The 21,891-nt window shown below is 33.6% G+C and overlaps 1 protein-coding gene across 4 annotated transcripts in view; it reads right to left on the reverse strand.

The window, feature by feature from the left end:
- The window catches only part of TBCK (TBC1 domain containing kinase), a 233,478-nt gene that overhangs the window by 137,311 nt on the left and 74,276 nt on the right, over positions 1-21,891 (reverse strand). For all 4 annotated transcript variants that reach the window (XM_025384912.1, XM_025384916.1, XM_025384915.1 and 1 more), the window contains 7 exons: positions 18,722-18,771; positions 18,356-18,485; positions 13,988-14,086; positions 12,282-12,344; positions 11,639-11,765; positions 10,428-10,478; positions 8,737-8,820 (listed from right to left, as the gene is read on the reverse strand). In XM_025384912.1, coding sequence (XP_025240697.1) covers positions 8,737-8,820; positions 10,428-10,478; positions 11,639-11,765; positions 12,282-12,344; positions 13,988-14,086; positions 18,356-18,485; positions 18,722-18,771 — 604 coding nt within the window. The remainder of the gene's footprint in view (positions 1-8,736; positions 8,821-10,427; positions 10,479-11,638; positions 11,766-12,281; positions 12,345-13,987; positions 14,087-18,355; positions 18,486-18,721; positions 18,772-21,891) is intronic.

A 21,891-nucleotide genomic window follows, 5' to 3' on the forward strand; every position in this document is an offset into this window, starting at 1 on the left:
AGCACATGTGACAACTGATGAAATCTGCACTATGTAATATTACAAATTATTTCAAAAAAACATTTACAAGTCCCTTGGTGTAAATTTTAAAAATATCAAAATATATGCCTTTTGATTTGTAAATCAAAATGAAAGAATTTATGAGTAGTTACAAAAAAAAAAAAAAAAACCCAGAATAAAACAAAGGATTCCATGGAATCATAGAATCTTTACTCTTTTTAAGGAAACATTAAAATGTTGTTAAAGCTCTGTAATTGACAAAGAAGGAAATAACAGACTCCGGGACCACTTGAGGGAGGAAGATGAGAGGAGAGAGACTATTGAAAACCTACCTGTCTGGTACTCTGCTGATTACCTGGGTGATGAAATAATCTGTACACCAAACTCCCATGACATGTAATTTACATATATAACAAATCTGTACATGTACCCTGAATCTAAAAGTTAAAAAAACCTATAATTGTGATTTATACTATATAATGAGGATATGAATCTAGAGTCTTAACTTGAAAAACAGTGTTTTCTAACCTACACAAGACCTATATAGAGGTAAACGGTATTTTTTAAAAACATAAATTAAGTTTCTTATTAAATTTCCCATTTAAGCTTCAAGTGAAGTTTATTATATTACAGTACAAAATCTATCTAATATAAATTTTCTGTATTTTATATTTGTAAAACCTTATACTTTTTAATTTTTGCTATGAAATATAAAATGAAAATAAATTGTCATCTTCCCTTCTAATTGCTCTGTATTAAAAATTTTTGTTCCTCTCCTTGACAATCCCCAATAAATTTATCGTAAGAATTTTATATGACACTATCATATTTTTGTGCAACTGTTTATAAATAAGCCATCTGTTTTCCAAAAAATATAAGCAGAGACAAAATTTCAGAAAGTCCTACATATAGATATCCTTATTTTTTCCCTTCTGAAAAGTTTTTCAGCTTTCACTCTTTTAGCTAGGATAAGATGAAAGATGATGGGTGGGATTTAAAGCAAATGTTTTCCTCAGCTCACATATCAGAAATGGTATTCTCAATTCTGTAACTATTTGTTGTTTTCCATCAGACTGCTAGCCTATCCTGAAGATGATAAATATAGATAGGTTGCGAGTTACATATCTATTGTCAACTAAGAATGTGACCAAACCGAACCATTTGGTGATAATGTTGACTCACTGCACTAGAAAGAAACATGATTTTAATGCAAATGAACCTGAATTATTTCCCATTACAAAGTTTTCTGCTGTAAAATTTGGCCTATCTAGTAAAAGCACAAAAACAAGCATCAACTTCTATAACTAAGTGGGAAGAAGGGGTTCAAAATAAGAGAAAGGAAAGAGAAAAGTAATCTTTAGGGCTACATTAATAAACCACTTTCTTTCCTTCTGACATACCTTGCTTTAGAATCTACAAACGAGCTCACTTAATAGTTATCATAATAATATTTCTAGTAAAGGTAGGTAGGATGTTTACTGTTTCAGGAAAAATCTCCTTGGTCACATGATACAAGATATTCTTGAAAATCACAAGACTGTATACTACAATCTCCAAATATCATCAAATTAAAGTCATTATGCAAAGAGGTGCACTAAGCTGCACATATATTAAAAGTAATGGAAAAAAACATAACTGCTTTTGCACCAACCTAATACAATGCACTACCTTTCTAAATACATAACTTTTGGAGTGAAAATACATATTATTTCACTCTCATTGTTATTGTTTGGAGGGAAAGAAGAGTTTTATACCCCACCTTTGACAACTGGACTTTAGACTTGGTATGTCTGTCTTCCTCTTTCTCCCCCCAAGAGTTACTGGATATATACTGTAGTATGAACTTATCTCCTAGTTTGCCCGTGAGAGTCCCAGTTGGCACCTGTAGACCCAGCATCTGGTCCAGTGCCCCTTTTAACTCCCAGAAACATCCCAATTTAGTTATACAGTCAATCTAGTTATATGTGGTACTATATTAAATGTTGGGGACATCACAGTGAAGAAGATACGATTCTTTCCTTCAAAGGATTTAGAAAGACATACAGGTAAACAGAAAATTGGGGAAACTTTCTCTTAATTTTGCAGATTTATATGGTATCTCCTCTTAGCTTTACCTTTCTGACTTGTAGCAACCACATCTTCCAAGTGTGAATATGCCTTGGTTTTATAAAACCCTACAAGAATATGTTTAATGTGCCGAAGTTTTACTGGCCAAATGTAGTCTACCTTGTTCCTCACTGGTCTGAAGCTGCCTTTCTCCTCAATAGCCTAAGATATACCTGTCCTGCAAGTTATAAACTTGTTTTCCAACACATTTGAAACGCTAATCAATAGATTTCTTTCTAATTTCTCCACCTTTTTCCATACACTAAATACTCTAAGATTCTGAACCTTAGAATAATTTTAGTAATCTTAGATAATCTCAACAGTCAAACCTGAGTTGTATAATCAGTATGTTATTTTTAAATGTTCCCATGTATTGGTAGTTTGTCAACTCAATAACAATGTTTCTGGTGATAATTTGATAGTACCAACGATAATAACAAATATTCATTAAGTCAGAAAGTAATTAAATTTATTATATCTTAAAAATATCTGCAGGTAACAAGTCAATAGAACTAAGTTTAAAAAAACAGGGTATCTCGATTAAATTGATCATTTTTCTACTGATCTATAAGAGGTGAAGCATTTTAGAGTCTCATGAGTGTATAAATAATATTTTAGAAAAAACTTTAAAATAGAAAATATTTTAAGTTCTATTAGTATATAGTAATAACTTTTTTTTTTTTCAAAGAATGATTCAAGTTGCTATTGAACATAGAAACTTTTAACTTCTGGAAAGTCAATTCAAAGATTCAGTAAATATGCATTTCTACAATTAGCTTTTAAATGAATCAGTTTCTTATGACTTAGGAATTTTCCCAAAATTTGTGGAGAAGAAAGTGTACATGTGATATTTATGTCAACCAAAAATCAATGACTACTTTGAAGTGTAAAGCTTAAAACTCTACAAAATAAAGAGAAACACAGTAACAAAGAAGTACACCAATAAAATGAGAGGTGAATATTTCTAATGCTAAGCCTAAAATAAACACTTTGAAGAAAAATAAACCACTGTTCTATCAAACTTCAGTAACCAATACACAGTGTACTGTTTCAGCTCCTTCTTTAGCTTTCCATCTCTCTTTCCTATCCCACAGATCAGATTTGATTAGTGGATATTTTATCATCCCATTTTGCACTCTTTTACTTCAGTCCTCTTCGTTGTTCCCTGTCATAAGAATGTCTTTACCTCTTCTCACCAATGAAATTCCTATGCAAACTTCAAATTCATCAAGTATCTCCTTTTATGAAACCTTTCCAGAATGCTCTCTTCTTTTTGCTACCACACACAAGAAAATTGAAACCCCCTAAACTTCTTGCTCTGTGCTAACATAATAGTATGTATACCTGTCTCCTAGACTTATAAGTAGTCATTTTCACATTTATTTACCGTATCATACTATGAAGTCCTTTAGGAAAGGGATAAATGTTATTTATTGAAAGAATCTCAGTTCTGTAAGCAGTACTTGGCATGGCCAGCGTCAGCACAGTTATATACTGAAAGATTAAATTTGGACAAATGATTTAAAACACTTTGTCTACTGATTCTTTTTTCAGCATAATATTAAAGAACATTTATGGTGGCTTTAAAGAAGTTCAAAATTAAATACTAATTCAAGATTTCAAATTTAATTTTATAGAAATCATAACTGAGGAAATTATTAATAATTAGAGAAACAAGCAATCAATAATTGTTGAGAGGTCTTTTAATTATAATGTTGGATGTTAACATGTATTACTGATAAATTGATCTAACTAAAGAACAGTCTTTTTCGTCTTTCCTTTTTTTTTTGAGACGGAGTCTCACTCTGCCGCCTAGGCTAGAGTGCAGTGGCACAATCTCAGCTCACTGCAACCTCCATCTCCCAGGTTCAAGCAATTCTCCTGCCTCAGCCTCCCAAATAGCTGGGATTACAGGCGCCTGCCACCATGCCTGGCTAATTTTTGTATTTTTAGTAGAGACAGGGTTTCACTGTGTTGGCCAGGCTAGTCTTGAACTCCTGACCTCGCAATCTGCCCACCTCGGCCTCCCAAAGTGCTGGGATTACAGGCGTGAGCCACCGCACCCAGGTGTTTTGGCCTTTCTTATAAGTCTCTCCAAATTCATGTTGTATACACTATAGTCTCTAATTTAATAAATTAAACAAGAGATTGTCTTGCATATCTGTATAGTATGCCTTTTAAAAGCATGTTAAGGCTGGGCGCAGTGGCTCACGACTGTAATTCCAGCACTTTGGGAGGCAGAGGTGAGCGAATGGCTTGAGCTCATGAGTTTGAGATCAGCCTGGGCAACATGGTCAAACTGTCTCTACAAAAAAATACAAAAATTAGCCAGATATGGTGGTGCATGCCTGCAGTCTCAGCTACTCAGGAGGCTGAGGTGGAAAGGTGGCTTGAGCACAGGAGGTGGAGGTTGCAGTGAGCTGAGATTGTGCCACGGCACTCTAACCCGGGTGATAGAGCCAGACCTTGTATCAAAAAAGTATGTTAAAAAAGTCTGTAATTAGGAAGTGTGGAAATTTGTCTTTTTCGTATTGGAAATTCATTATTAATATACAATATATGTATCTGAGATATGAAACAGTGGAAAAATAAAATAAGATGTCTCATATGGTCTTAAGAGCTGGCCATCTAGCCAGGTATCAGCCAACCATCTAAGAAACAGTCTAATCAGTTCATGTTATAAGACCTGTTTTTATTGCTTATTTGAGGATTCCCCAATTTTTCATCTTTATAGAGAAATTTAGCCCAACATTGTATATTAATTGAGCTTTTATATTTGGAAAGTTTAGTAAACATTACAATTTCATGTTAGCTTTGAAACTAACAGCCTTATATTGCTGATATATTTAGCTGATGATTATTAAATTTCTTTTTATACAGCACAAATACTAACCTGATTATTTTTTACTTTTAATCTTCTCAGTTTGTCTTTGGTCACTATTTGACAGATTATTTATATTGCATAGCTTCTAAAATCTTGTGATATTACCCAAGGTTTTATTAAATCCACTCATTTTTCTATTAACTGAAATCTGAGAGAGTACACTATTAATTCTATAATAAACATCACTAATAAGGGTAAGAAGGAAGCTATTATTAAGAATGAGGCACATCCTTATTAATAAGGTACAGGACACAACCTTATGGAACATTACTTCATGAACTATGAAGAAGGTATAACAAGGTCCTTGCAGTCAATGGCCTTATTAAGGTAATCTATAAGCAAAAAACAACTTCCACTACAAAATGCACTCCTCCTTAATTAGAAAAAGTCAAAGCAAAAAGCTGTACCTTCTAAAAATCGTTCTCAAATTAATCTCAACTTCATACAAGTCCACACTGTAGAAAATGTGCAGAATTGGGCACACCTATGTCAAACCACACCATTTCAAAATACAAAAGCCAATGGAGTTTGCATTTCAAAATTAACATAGAGACAATGGATCATTATTTCCATTTCTAACACCTATCTACACTGTAGACACAGATATACAGGAATGAACACATGATTCAATTTGCTTGTAAACACAAAATTTTCAAAAAGTTTTAATTCTTTTTCTTTAAACCTCAAGGTACATGATGCTGAAAGAATAAATGTTTTTATGTGCAAAGCTATTTATCCATATTCTGTTCCTTCTACTTTTAGCTTTACTTTTTTGAGTTTACATTTTCCTTTCTGCTTCCTTTCTAATTATTCTCCCATTATATCAACCTCTGATACTCTAATTTTATATTCATTTCTAACCAAGTAAAATTATTACTAATTGAGATCCCACTTACTCAGAATTTTTGATAAATCAGATACAACATCCAGTACTCCTACTTCATTTATGAAAACTGGGTGAATTACATAAAACCATAATGATATATATAACACAGAATCAGTTTCAAGTTGTTTAAAATAAAGCAGGAAGAATTATATATAGTTAAAAACAAGATCAAAGGGATATCTGATAAGCACCATAAAAACAGTAAATGGGAGAGTGAGCAGCTTTGTAGTCTGCTCTAAAAGAACAGAAAAACTATAAGAAAATCCCCTGGCCTTAAAATATACAGAATCTTATTGAAAGGATATAAAACAGTACATAATGCCATAATGATAACACTAGCAAAAACTAGTACTCATAGTAACAGTAATATAAAGAAATAAATAATAGCACTTATTGAATATGTATGTACCAGGAATTTACATATTATGTTTAACCTCTACAATATTTTTATTCTAGACATGAGAAAAATGTTACCTATAGAAGTTAAATTATTTGTCCAAGATTATCCAATAAGTAGTGAAACTTAAATTTGAAACACTTACCTGTTTTAAAAGTGTGGGTTTTCTTGTTTTACTTTGTTTTCAATTTTTGTGGGTACATAGTACGTGCATATATTTATGGGGTAAATGAGATACATTGATACTGACATGCAATGCATAATAAACCCATTCAGGGAAAATGAAGTATCTATCACCTTAAGTATTTTTCTTTTGCGTTAAAAAAATCCAATTATATACTCTTAGTTATTTTAAAATGTACAATTCAATTATTATTAACTACAGTCACCCTGTTGTGCTAGCAAATACTAGGTCTTATTTATTCTTTCGGTTATTTTTTTTACTCATTCACAATGTGTATCCTCCAACTTCTACCCTCCACTACCCTTCCCAGCTTGTGGTAACCGTCATTCTACTCTCCATCTGCATGAGTTCAAATGTTTTGATTTTCAGATCCTACAAATAAGTGAGAACATGTGAAGCCTGTCTTTTTGTGCCTGGCTTATATCATTTAACATAATGACCTCTAGTTCCATCCATGTTGTTGAAAATGACAGGGTCTCATTTTTTCTTATGGCTGAATAGTACTTCATTGTGTATTAAGTGCCACATTTTCTTTATCCACTTGTCTGTTGATGAACACTTAGGTTGCTTCAAAATCTTGGCTATCATGAATGGTGCTGCAGTAAACATGGGAGTGCAGATATCCCTTTGACACTGATTTCCTTTCTTTTGGGTATATACCTAGCAGTAGGATTGCTGGATCATATGGTAGGTTTACTTTCAGTTTATTGAAGAACCTCTAAACTGTTCTCCATAGTGGTTATACTAACATACATTACCACCAACGGCATATGAGGGTTCCTTTTTCTCCATATCCTCACCAGCGTGTTATTGCCTATCTTGTGGATAAAAGCCATTTTAACTAGAGTGACATGATATCTCATGTAGTTTTGACTTGAATTTCGCTGATCATCAATGATATTGAACACCTCTTCAGAATCCTGTTTGCCATGTATATGTCTTCTTTTGAGAAATGTGTAATGAAATCTTTTGCCCTTTTTAAAATCAGATTATTAGATTTTTTTCTACAGAGTTATTTGAGCTTCTTATATATTCTGGCCATTAATCCCTTATCAGGTGGGTAGTTTTCAAATATTTTCTCCCATTCTGTGAGTTGTCTCCTAACTTTGTTGATTGTCTCCTTTGCTGTTCAGAAGGTTTTTAACTTGATGTGATCTCATTTGTCCATTTTTGCTTTGTTTGCCTCTGTTTATGGGATATTACTCAAGATATCTTTGCCTGGACTAATGTCCTGGAGAGTTTCCCCAATGTTTTCTTATAGTACCATAATTTGAGGTCTTAGATTTGAGACTTTAATCCATTTTGATTTGATTTTTATGTAACTAGACAGATTTTTATGTAACTAGACAGATAAAGGTCTAGTTTCATTCTTCTGCATATGAAGATCTAATTTCCTCAGAACGATTTGTTGAAGAAACTTCAAGAACAGTGAATGTTATTGACACCTTTGTCGAAAATGTGTTCACTGTAAGTGTACAAATTTGCTTCTGCGTTTTCTATTCTGTTCTATTGGTCTATGTGTCTGCTTTTATGCCAGTACCATTTTGTTTCAGTTACTATAGCTCTGTAGTATAATTTGAAGTCAGATAATGTGATTCCTCCAGTTTTGTTCTTTTAGCTCAGGACAGCTTTGGCTATTCTAGATCTTTTGTGGGTCCACATAAATTTTAGGATTATTTTTTCTATCTAAATGTGGGTATTTTTAACTTCTATTATATTACTTCCAAAAAAGAGTTCAGGAAATTATAATAGAAGTTTGAATGTGGCTAAAGTTGTCCTGAATGAATTCACAAATAGGTTACACTATGACGTGAACTCTTAAGAAGGAGGTATATTTTAGGTAAGTTGAAGAAAGAGGGAATATATTTTGGGTATGCATGCATGGGAAATGAGATAAATGAAAAGTATTTTTAATACTCCGATTACACAATTAAACATTTAAACTTTTTACTAATCTACAGTGGACTTGCTCCATGGTGAAGCTTTTTGTGAGCAATTTTGATTGTGAGAGACATAAATGGCAGTCTCTTATTTTCTCAAACTAGCATGCCTGCATTTGAACTGAAATGAAATCAGATATCAAATATCCATTAGAAAAATACCATAATTCTTTGTGGATTTGGAGGAAAGACCGAACTTTCTAATTTCTCTTTATGGATTTTATTGGATGGACCATCATATTTTGAGGGTCAAAATCTTAAATTTAATCAAATATTACATCAACACACCAGTACATCAGCAGTTTCCCTGCAGAAAGTCACGGAAAGACATTTGCTTACCTTGTATTACATGTGAGTTGTCTTTTAAGAAGAAGTTATACAGATATTTGGGAATAAAAGCAGACATACATGCATAAGCCAAGGCTAAAAGAGAATAAGGCAAAGGCATGTAAAAATTAGTTAACAGGGTAGATGACCAGCTGTAATGCATTCACTTAGCACATATTCCTTGAATCTACTATTAAATAACAGTTATGATAGCAAGTGCTAGAAAAACAAAATTGAGAGATAAAAGTCTCTATGCTTTAAAATAGAAAACAGGCCGGGCGCGGTGGCTCACGCCTGTAATCCCAGCACTTTGGGAGGCCGAGGCAGGCGGATCACGAGGTCAGGAGATCGAGACCATCCTGGCTAACACGGTGAAACCCTGTCTCTACTAAAAATGCAAAAAATTAGCCGGGCGAGGCGGCGGGCGCCTGTAGTTCCAGCTACTCGGGAGGCTGAGGCAGGAGAATGGCGTGAACCTGGGAGGCGGAGCTTGCAGTGAGCCGAGATCGCGCCACTGCACTCCAGCCTGGGCGACTAAGCGAGACTCTGTCTCAAAAAAAAAAATAAAAAAAAATAAAAAATAAAAAATAAAATAGAAAACATTTTAGACAACAGAAAATAATAATTCTATAACTTAAATTTTAAACTACTGTGACAATCACTATCACACAATAATCAAAACTTTTATTACCTAAACGTTGTTTCTTAAAATTTCTAAGCATGATCATTACTAGTAAGTTATACAGACCTCACGATCCTTAATTGCTGCTGATGCAAACAAGAATCTACGAACTTTGGATTCAGGAATAGTGTTATAATTCACATTTTCAAACACAGACCCCTGACTACGCTTGGGTCAGTATGAGTGATAATTGGCTATGCCTAACTAAACATAGTAAAAAACTCTAGTTTAGATTAATGAGTGAGAATATCAGAGAACAGAGTATTTTAAAAATAATTCAAAGAGTAAAATTTCATTTCTCTGGGATTATGCTATTTCTACTTAATTCCAGAAATTGATGCAAATTTGGTCATGAAATAGATAGAATCTGAAAATAGGGAGATGGTCAGATAAGGCATCTAGACATTCAAGCTATATATAGTAACACACTCTACATGTGATTTCAGGGATTGGAGTTATTCGAATTTAGTATTTATTGAAAAGCCTACAATAATAAAGTTATTGCAGAAAGGCAGGGAAAAAAAACCTGCCATTGAAAAAGGGCTGTCAAAAAATATTACATTAATATATAAGTATTAGAATACAAGACAGACACAAGATAAATTTTTATAAACACAAAGTGCTTTATGGGCTCAAGAAGGAGAATAAGAAAAGTCTTCATTAAGGAAGAGGTATCCAAAATGATTATAGGCTTTGGAGATACAAGATTATGGAAAAGTGCCGCCATTACTGATTTCTTTAAAAATTCTTTAGAAAGTATACTTAGACAAAAATTAATCTCTAAGGAATTTAGAATAATCAAATTCCACTAAATTTCTAGTAATATCTTTAGCATAAATGAAACTCTCCAGTAATAAATTAATCCTTCATATCTCTAAAATGAGTCTATAATAGATTATTTCACAGAAATCTACCAGGGAGAGAAAAAGAACCTTAAAACAAAAACAAAAACCTTTCATGTCTGAATTACATATTTTAGAATATTATGTGCAATGATTATTTAAATGATAAAGAGGCTTACCTTCATTATTGAAGTTTAGATACAGGAATGGAGCACAGAGTGAGTCAAGACCTAATGCAGAGGGGTTGGGAGAAAGAAATCAAATAAATATAATCTAGTAGAATTGAAGATATATACCTTATTCAGTTCTTTGCATTACCTCCAAGTAGATTAAACATTAGAAGTATTATCCATCCAGAAATATGTCACCTCATGATTTACTGTGGGGATTAAGTGATAGTGTAGCACACAGTATGTGTCCAATATGAATCAGCTATTATTATTATCCAGATTATTATGAGTCGAAAAGAGAAATACAATAATAGAAAAATGGAAGAAAGTTACAATTCTTTGGATATTGTCCCATCTCTGACCCTAAGTGTAGAATTCTGGCAATTACTTAATATCTTCTGACATACTTTCTCGTCTAGGAAATGGAGTTTCACCTATGTTCTTTTTCTTTGGGATTATGAAAAAAAATTCTTTAAAAATTGTGAAGTGAATTCCAAATATATGACATTTCTTTTATTGATAATAATGATGTGCATGTATTGTCATGTTGAAAGAATGGACATAAATCTACCTACAACTGTTAAGAGGATATAGAATAGCTCTGAAATACACAGAGCTAAGAAAAATAATACCTTTATTTAAACTATGGCCAGTAAGAAATAGAGAACTGAAATATAAAAATAGCCGCTTATAACAACACATTCAAAAATAGGGTTGGAATGGGTTTCTCATTCTTTATCAAACACAAAAATAATAATGGCAAAGCTAAAAATAAAAGATATGAACCATTAAAGATACAAGGGGAAAAAAGACAAATAAAATGAGGACTTTAGGATGAGAGCCTATTTTTAAGTCCTAATAGCCATGGTAAGTATAAATTAGAAATCATTAACTATAAGAATCTCAACTAGCCCCAACTGATTTAACAGTGTGCATAGGCGTTTAAAAAATGTATCCACAAAGATGATAACAGCTCCAAATACCTTTCTGCTTTGCTAATCAACTTGCATATTAAATATTATGTTTTTAAATGATATCTACTAGGATTTAGACAAAGATTTTAAAAAATGCTTGGATGTAAACCTCTCAAAAAATGAATCAGAGCTTCAATATTGACTTTTTCCGAAGCAAGGATGTTTAAATATTTTAATTTTTTAAAATGTCAGTTATGCAACAATCTCCTAATACTCCAGAGGAGTTTTAATGATTATAAAAGTTACCTTGCCAATACACAAGATCAGGATGAGACACTACCCAGGCTTTTAATACACGCCTAAATTTTGCATGACCTTCTGGTGATGATAACAGTTCATCGTACTGATGACAGCGAGGAATATCTACTTCAATCTGTTAAAATAGCAAAATAATAAGGTGAAACAGTAATTGTGTAATCAGCAATAAACCCTTAATCTTTATTCATTAAATAAGGAAAAGGAGAAGCCATAATACAAATTTCAAAACAGACCAACTTCTTAAGTGCCTAATTTTTTGAATTTTTTAATTGATCTTACGGAAACACTAAAGACGTTGTATGTATACTTAAACAGGAGAATCAGACCATTTCTTTTGAAAGGTATATGTTAATATACTTTAAAAAAATATTTTCCTTTATAGTCTGGTCCAAATGAAGGGCAAATTTTTCAGATGAAGAACTACAGTATTTTTAAAAAGGTAACTTGACCTTAAAGTCCTTTAAGGTATTGTTCTAAGTTATAAGCATAAGAGTTTTGGTTTCTCTAACAATGTATGTATGCAGCAGTGTGTCTGTATTCATGAGAGAAAGAGGCTTTCTTCAGGCTCCTTCCTAAAATTTAAATATTTGACAGAATTATCTTAGGTTGCTTAAGAAAATCTAAATCATACTTGTCTATCTGTAGGAATTGGAGTGTCTTTATCAATTGCATCGTACTTGGCATGAATAGCTCCCTGCAAAAAATAAAAGAAGATACATTAATTTATCATATCCTTAATACAACTAGTAATATAGAAAAATCTATTTTTTACAAATATCTATCTTTGGAAACCTACCCAACTACAGATAAGCACATTCAAACCCAGTGTAGAACTCATCTTAAGAGAAATTTTCTGTGTCTTTGACAATCTATGATGAAAGTCTCTGATAAGTCACAATTTGCCATTATGCTGAGGCAAACTCTTGAATTATAAATACCACAACATGAATGTTGTGGATTAATTACTTAGCTAGTAAGTATGTTTGGCTGACCTCCCAGCCCCTACAACATAACACAACCTTGTTATGTTATGTCTATAATTACATGATAGAATCATTAGGGCCTAAAGAGGTCATTTACAATTTTCAGTTACACACTGTTAAAAATTAAAAATAACTGAATAAATGACTACAAATTTTGGTCATGTTCTATAGGACCAAGCATGAAAAAAATAATATTATTCTGGCTTATTATCATGGTAGAGAAAGAGCCAGGAAGTAGGGTTTAAACTCCAATATCTGCTATATCAACTTCTTTGAGACATTCATTTAATGAGAGTTGGAAAACCTGATACCTGAAGTCCTCTTGGACTTTAGCATTATATTGTTCTACAAGTCTAATGATTACTGTATGATATTGAACCACTGGCATGCTTGTAAAGTAACCAACCAAACTCAAAGGTATTTGCACTCTTATCAAGGGAATCAGGAATGAAGAAAGGAAATTCTTCAAACAGAGAATTGAAAAGGATTAAAAATAGTTGAGGATTTTTTTAAAATATTTTTTTTAGAGACAGGGTTTAGTTCTATCATCCAGGGTAGAGTGCAGTGGCACAATCAAGGTTCACTGAAGCCTCGAACTCCTGGGCTCAAGTAACCCTCCTGCCTCAGCTTTCCAAGAAGCTGGGACCACAGGCATGTGCCACCATTCCTGACTGGAATTCTTTAAAAAGCAAGGATAATTATCTATAAGAGAATATAAGAAGACAAGATGACAAAGAAATTGACAAGAAATGAAAAAAATCTGGCTAGAAGTTGGCCCGTTGTCATGATTGATGTCATCGGAGTTCTCTGTTAGTATTGCAGACCACCACAATTTGTGACACCTTTCCCTTCCTCACAACCACAGAGAAAGTGTTATAGAAGACATGGGAGCTATTTCTCTTGGTAGCACATTCCAGGTGGAACAGGCGTGCCAAAAGCCACTAAATTATGTTAGTGATTTTGACATGTCAGATTAGATTGAAAGATTTCTCCAAATTTAGAACCATTTATAAACAGATAATTATATTCTATAATAAGCATACTTCACAAGCAGGACTACCCACTTGTAACTGACATATATTCTTAAAATATTCCTTGGTAATAATAAAAACATTTTCTGTGACCACCATTAAATGAAATATTAAATAGCACAATCTAATAAACCCTCAATTATATTTTTCTTTTCTATTGTTTTCCTATGTTCCTTCCACTTAAAATTGCCAAATATTCTAATGCTTATATTTTACTATATAATTTTCTAGTAACTGGAAAAATACATATTTGGAAAGCACTCTCCTTCTTCATCCTTTCTTAGCATAATTAATCAGCTTCTAACCTTTTCTTTTTTCCTTACCTCAACTCCCAGAAGAGCAGCCCAGGTTAAACCTCTCAAAAGAGGAGGAATGTCAATTCTTGCTTCTTTCCAGATTTGATTTTTTTTATATGGATAAGCCTATATCAAAAAAGAAATGAAAATGCCTCAAATTACCTAGTGCCATCTTTCAGTCTAGACAGTTCTGAATATACCCATGATAAAACTTAAGTGACTTGCAATAAATTTCAAAGTACGTGCAATTATTGTGTCTGGTGTTATTAATACATATAAATAAGCAGTAGAATGAATCCCTAACACCTTGCAAAATTTATATTATATAATTAAGAAGAGGAGCTGATTCTATCTATTTTTAAATCCTTCCTCTCTATTTGATGCTCTGGGGGGATTTAAAATGAGTCATTTTAAATGAAGGATAATAGTACCAGCCTCATACGGGTTAAATAAGACAATGCAGGTAAAGCACTCTGTTAAAAACGTGGTGACAGAGAAGTGTTCAATCACTGTAAGCTACTATTATGGGTACTTCTGCATTTTGCATATAAATTTGTACTTTTATAAATTTGTGTCTTAGGAGAACTTTCTAGAAGAGTATTAATAGGACAAAGGACACAGATGTTGTTAAGGTTCTTGATATATGCATTCAAATTGTTTTACGAAATGTTTCAGTACATTCACATTTATTCCAACAGAATGAGAGTTCCAATATCATTGCATCTGTGCTCACTTTGCGAATGTGGTATGGAAAATCAATCCGATTTTAATTTATATATTTTTTTTCATTCCTAGTGAAGATGAACAATTTGAAAAGATTTACTAGTTGTATTTATATTATGTACTCTATCCATTTCTCTGTTTCAATATTGATGTTTTTCCTGTTGACTTTTAAGTCTTCTTTTAAAAAATAAGGACATTAAAGACATAACATACCAGAATCTCTGGGACACATTTAAAGCAGTGTGTAGAGGGAAATTTATAGCACTAAATGCCCACAAGAGAAATCTGGAAAAATCTAAAATTGACACTCTAACATCACAATTGAAAGAACTAGAGAAGCAAGAGCAAACATATTCAAAAGCTAGCAGAAGGCAAGAAATAACTAAGATCAGAGCAGAACTGAAGGAGATAGAGACACAAAAAACCCTCCAAAAAATCAATGATTCCAGGAGTTGGTTTTTTGAAAAAATCAACAAAATTGATAGACCGCTAGCAAGAATAATAGAGAAGAAAAGAGAGAAGAATCAAATAGACGCAATAAAAAACGATAAAGGGGATATCACCACCGACCCCACAGAAACACAAACTACCATCAGAGAATACTATAAACACCTCTATGCAAATAAACTAGAAAATCTAGAAGAAATGGATAATTTCCTGGACACTTACACTCTCCCAAGACTATACCAGGAAGAAGCAGAATTCCTGAATAGACCAATAGCAGGCTCTGAAATTGAGGCAATAATTAATAGCCTACCAACCAAAAAAAGTCCAGGACCAGATGGATTCACAGCTGAATTCTACCAGAGGTACAAGGAGGAGCTGGTACCATTCCTTCTGAAACTATTCCAATCAATAGAAAAAGAGGGAATCCTCCCTAACTCATTTTATGAGGCCAACATTATCCTGATACCAAAGCCTGGCAGAGACACAACAAAAAAAGAGAATTTTAGACCAATATCCCTGATGAACATCGATGCAAAAATCCTCAGTAAAATACTGGCAAACCAAATCCAGCAGCACACCACAAAGCTTATCCACCATGATCAAGTGGGCTTCATCCCTGGGATGCAAGGCTGGTCCAAGATATGCAAATCAATAAATGTAATCCAGTATATAAACAGAACCAAAGACAAAAACCACATAATTATCTCAATAGATGCAGAAAAGGTCTTTGACAAAATTCAACAGCCCTTCATGCTAAAAACGCTCAATAAATTCGATATTGATGGAACATATCTCAAAATAATAAGAGCTATTTATGACAAACCCACAGCCAATATCATACTGAATGGGCAAAAACTGGAAGCATTCCCTTTGAAAACTGGCACAAGACAGGGATGCCCTCTCTCACCACTCCTATTCAACATAGTGTTGGAAGTTCTTCCTAGGGCAATCAGTCAAGAGAAAGAAATCAAGGGTATTCAGTTAGGAAAAGAAGAAGTCAAATTGTCCCTGTTTGCAGATGACATGATTGTATATTTAGAAAACCCCATCATCTCAGCCCAAAATCTCCTTAAGCTGATAAGCAACTTCAGCAAAGTCTCAGAATACAAAATTAATGTGCAAAAATCACAAGCATTCTTATACACCAGTAACAGACAAACAGAGAGCCAAATTATGAATGAACTTCCATTCACAATTGCTTCAAAGAGAATAAAATACCTAGGAATCCAACTTACAAGGGATGTAAAGGACCTCTTCAAGGAGAACTACAAACCACTGCTCAGTGAGATAAAAGAGGACATAAACAAATGGAAGAACATACCATGCTCATGGATAGGAAGAATCAATATCGTGAAAATGGCCATACTGCCCAAGGTAATTTATAGATTCAATGCCATCCCCATCAAGCTACCAATGAGTTTTTTCACAGAATTGGAAAAAACTGCTTTAAAGTTCATATGGAACCAAAAAAGAGCCCGCATCTCCAAGACAATCCTAAGTCAAAAGAACAAAGCTGGAGGCATCACGCGACCTGACTTCAAACTATACTACAAGGCTACAGTAACCAAAACAGCATGGTACTGGTACCAAAACAGAGATATAGACCAATGGAACAGAACAGAGTCCTCAGAAATAATACCACACATCTACAGCCATCTGATCTTTGACAAACCTGAGAAAAACAAGAAATGGGGAAAGGATTCCCTATTTAATAAATGGTGCTGGGAAAATTGGCTAGCCATAAGTAGAAAGCTGAAACTGGATCCTTTCCTTACTCCTTATACGAAAATTAATTCAAGATGGATTAGACTTAAATGTTAGACCTAAAACCATAAAAACCCTAGAAGAAAACCTAGGTAATACCATTCAGGACAAAGGCATGGCCAAGGACTTCATGTCTAAAACACGAAAAGCAACAGCAACAAAAGCCAAAATTGACAAATGGGATCTAATTAAACTAAAGAGCTTCTGCACAGCAAAAGAAACTACCATCAGAGTGAACAGGCAACCTACAGAATGGGAGAAAATTTTTGCAATCTACTCATCTGACAAAGGGCTAATACCCAAAACCTACAAAGAACTCAAACAAATTTACAAGAAAAAAACAAACAACCCCATCAAAAAGTGGGCAAGGGATATGAACAGGTATTTCTCAAAAGAAGACATGCATACAGCCAACAGACACATGAAAAAATGCTCGTCATCACCGGCCATCAGAAAAATGCAAATCAAAACCACAATGAGATACCATCTCACACTAGTTAGAATGGCAATCATTAAAAAGTCAGGAAACAACAGGTGCTAGAGAGGATGTGGAGAAATAGGAACACTTTTACACTGTTGGTGGGATAGTAAACTGGTTCAACCATTGTGGAAAACAGTATGGCGATTCCTCAAGGATCTAGAACTAGAAGTACCATATGACCCAGGCATCCCATTACTGGGTATATACCCAAAGGATTATAAATCATGCTGCTATAAAGACACATGCACACGTATGTTCATTGTGGCACTATTTACAATAGCAAAGACTTGGAATCAACCCAAATGTCCATCAGTGACAGACTGGATTAAGAAAATGTGACACATATACACCATGGAATACTATGCAGCCATAAAAAAGGATGAGTTTGTGTCCTTTGTAGGGACATGGATGCAGCTGGAAACCATCATTCTCAGCAAACTATCGCAAGAACAGAAAACCAAATGCCGCATGTTCTCACTCATAGGTGGGAATTGAACAATGAGATCACTTGGACTCGGGAAGGGGAACATCACACACCGGGGCCTATTATGGGGACGGGGGAGGGGGGAGGGATTGCACCGGGAGTTATACCGGATGTAAAGGACGAGTTGATGGGTGCTGACGAGGTGATGGGTGTAGCACGCCAACATGGCACAAGTATACATATGTAACAAACCTGCATGTTATGCACGTGTACCCTAGAACTTAAAGAATAATAATAATAAAAAAATAAAATAAAAAATAAGGACATTAATCCTTTGTCTAACATGATTTTGCATATATTACCACACCTTGTTTTTACTTTCTAATTTTACTAAGAACATGTATCATTTTTAAAATTAAAGAAAGCTAACAGGACAAGATAGGTCATAAAAATTAACCTTCTTATTATTCAAGATTCCCTAAGAATTATCGAAAAAATTAAAAAAAAAGAATTCCATATGGGCTATTGTTAACACTTTATACTTTAGAATACATACCTTTAGCAGCCTGTCAAAGAGAATAATTCTATTTAGTTGGTACTCTGTGTCCTTCTCTCTGATGATTAAAGGGAGAGTGGCAGCTGCAGACAACTCATTATTGCTGTTTGAATGAGGTAAATTAGACTGGCTGTAAAAGAGAACAAAAGCAATAAAAAAAAAAAATGGACAAAAGGTACATTTTCTTTTTTCTTCCTAACTCTACCGACAGTGATTTCAGAAAAAGCACAAAATTTTAATAAACCAAAATATCAGGTTATTATTTTCTATTTAGGAAACACATTTCAAAGAAAATGTATAAAATTCTTATAAATCTAATATAAATAGAAAGAAAAATAAATGTAAAATGAGACTATATATACTCACTCATCTTCAAGTAATGGGTAAAATGCTTCTCCACCAACATCTTTCAATCTCTGTGTATTTAAAGACAATATTTATGTATAAAGATATTGGGCAGAAACTTTGATCTGTGTTTAAAAAGACAAGTAATACAACAACTATGAATTTATAAAGGGACCTAGAAAAGTATAAAATAGAATCTAAAAATCAGTTCTTATAAACATGCAAGCATACAATGCCTCTACTGATTAAGGTTTGGCTGTGAAAAACAACTTTTATTTTTTTTTCTTATCTATAGGTATCACTCATAAATGTTAGACACCTATCATGATATATTTTCCAAACACAACTCAGAATTACTAGCACTAGTATAAAACTTAATGAATGGGAAAAAAATTTTAAGTTATATGAAGAAAGATGATTAAAAAGAGGTACTATATAGCCATGTACATATTGAAAGAACAACTTAGATTTATTTTTGTTTTGGCATAATATAAGCTAAGTCAAAAAGAAAGGTACTAGAAAAAGGATTCCAAAACATTTCTCACATCATACTTTGAACATGTATGACTCAAATAGCTAATACATCAATGGACAGAGTTTACTTAATGATTTTTTTTACAAAGTTATTTTAATAGTTGTTCCAAATAACAACCCTGACAGGATTACAGGTATTCTTCAAAATCAGAAGCAGGAAGGCAGTAGTAAAGTAAAATGTTAATCACATTCTAAGCAAGGTGATTAAAGTTAATGCCATCTTGCCCACTGCTCTGCTGTTCAACTTCCATCTTGAAGGCAGAATGTTTGCTCCTATGGGGATTGACATAGAAGTTCAAGCTGTGTGTGCAGCAAGCACTGATCTTCTGTTGATCAGTCATTGTGCACCCATGTGAGTTATTCCCAGAATTGTTAAAGCTGAAGAAAAATCTTTTACTCAACACTAAGAATTCAGCAAACACTGAATTTACGCCTGGTTCTCCTCTAAAAATTAATGTGCTATACGCTTATCCTATTTTAGTAAACCTTTAGGTATATCTTTCATATATTAAAATTTTAAGTAAAGAAATTAAATTTTCCCAAGTGTTACTGCATTATTAATACACATATCTTGTTATTAAAGATTAGTTTTCAGTATCCTGAATGTCATTGGTTTTATCTATAAGTATCTTGTCTGTCTTTTCTAAACAAAAATTTTGCACATTAGGAATTTTAAAAGGTGAACGAAAACACTAAAAATTATTTGGTTTCCATATCATTTTAAGAATCAGCAAATTAATATTTCTTAATAACTACAGAAGAAAAGTATTTTAAATTTCACAAGCAGAACTGTAAAGGCATTGAGACATTTAGACTTGAAGCCTACATTCATTTAACTTGGATTATATTTAAATTGAAGAAACAAATTAAGAGCAAAACAAAATCAGCTGAAATCAGATATTTTGGATGTAATTTATTGTTTGCTGCATGGTATTGTTACTTATTTTGTTACTTTCCACATTCTTTCTTTCAAAGAGATTATAAATTCAGAGTATTGAGTAGTAATAATTATACATTTTAATTTTCTGTTGATGGCATTATGGTAGACAATGGATTCTAATACTGTCCTACTACATAACATGTAAAATATTAAATGGTTAGCTAAGCTTTAAAACATAAGGAAAATGCTGTGATAACAGATATAAAACCAGGCCTAGAAGAAAGGAGTTAATAACTGTGGTCTAGAGATTTAGGCCATAATGGGATAAAGGTTTGGGAACCTGCATAACAGACCTTCAGAATGGAGAAGACCCTTCTAAAGCCACGTAAATAAAAACTAGGGGAATTGCTAGCTTAGACAGAAAACAAGGATAGGTACCTATTTTAGCTTTGGCTATGAATAGTTAAAATTAAAAAGGCTGGGACTTCCACTTTCTTATACAAAATATAAACAGCTTAGAAGGCATCATTCTTCCTCTAACAAGAAAAATGCTGAACAAACTGAAAATCAAGAACTCGTCTCACATCTATCAGAATCAGAGCACTGTGATGTCCTAAAAACTGGAGGGACCCTCGAATACAGGGAATCACAGCTCACCAGGAACAGAGCCACTGCTGGAGCCTGTTAAGATTAATTAAAAGGTATTTATTTATACTTGCAGGCTGAGCACAGACTAATATGAGAGAGAAAAACTTCTAGAGGCCCAGCCTTAGGGAGGCCTTCCTTGCTTCCATGAGATTAACCTCCAACAGGTCCCACCAGGTTCTCAGGGTGAAGATCTGAGAAAAATACCCTTGACTTCCTGCAGGGGGAGGTGGAAAGTAACCAACCTGAAATATAGCCAGGGTACTCTGTTTTCCTTAAGAGAGGTCTGTCTTAAAGGGAAACTCTTCTGCCAGGTCCTAACTAACTTGGGTTTTGCAGAAATCTAGCCAACTTGGGAAGGAAATATTTAACTCCAGTCCACTCCAGTCTTTGACGTAGGGGAAAAGAAATACCCGACTCTAGTCCCTCTAGCTTTCCTGTCTCAGCTTGGGGCAGAGGAGTGGGAGAAGCTGAGAAACCTTGTGAAGGTCACAGCCCAGGAATACAGGCTCACTAAAATTTGGGACTTAATCATAAGATTATAAAATACTTCTCCCCTGTACTTTACTACAATATTAATAGGGCTTTTATATAATAAGAGGATTCATTCCTTCATTCAGTTATCATATAGGAAGAAAACATATATCAAATGAAGAGAAGTACAATGGAGGGAAAAAAAAAAAACAGGATAAAGAATACAAGGGATAAGTGTGGCGTTGCTATTTGATAAAGGATGGCCAACAAAAGCCCACCAAAAGGTAACGGTTCAGCAGAGAATGGAAAGAAAGGAAATAGAAGCGGCGGAAGAGTGTTAGAGGCACTGGGAAGAGCAAGCTTAAAGGCCTTGAAACATATAACTTTAGAAAATGATTTAAAAACAAAATAAACAGCCTGAGTAAACTTATAACCATTAAGCAGACTGAAGTAATGATTACACCCAGATAGGGATAAGGAGCCATTACAATATGGTTTTAAAGCTAACTCCCATGAAACATTCAAGAAATAGATATATGTAATCATATAAAGTCTTTCAGAGAATAAAAAAAAAAAAGGCAACACTCTCTTATTTATCTTATGAGACTAGTACACCCCTGACACCAAACTAGCATGTTGCAGTAAAAGAAAAGAAACT

This window comes from Theropithecus gelada, chromosome 5, assembly GCF_003255815.1.
Source record: "Theropithecus gelada isolate Dixy chromosome 5, Tgel_1.0, whole genome shotgun sequence".
NCBI lineage: Eukaryota > Metazoa > Chordata > Mammalia > Primates > Cercopithecidae > Theropithecus > Theropithecus gelada.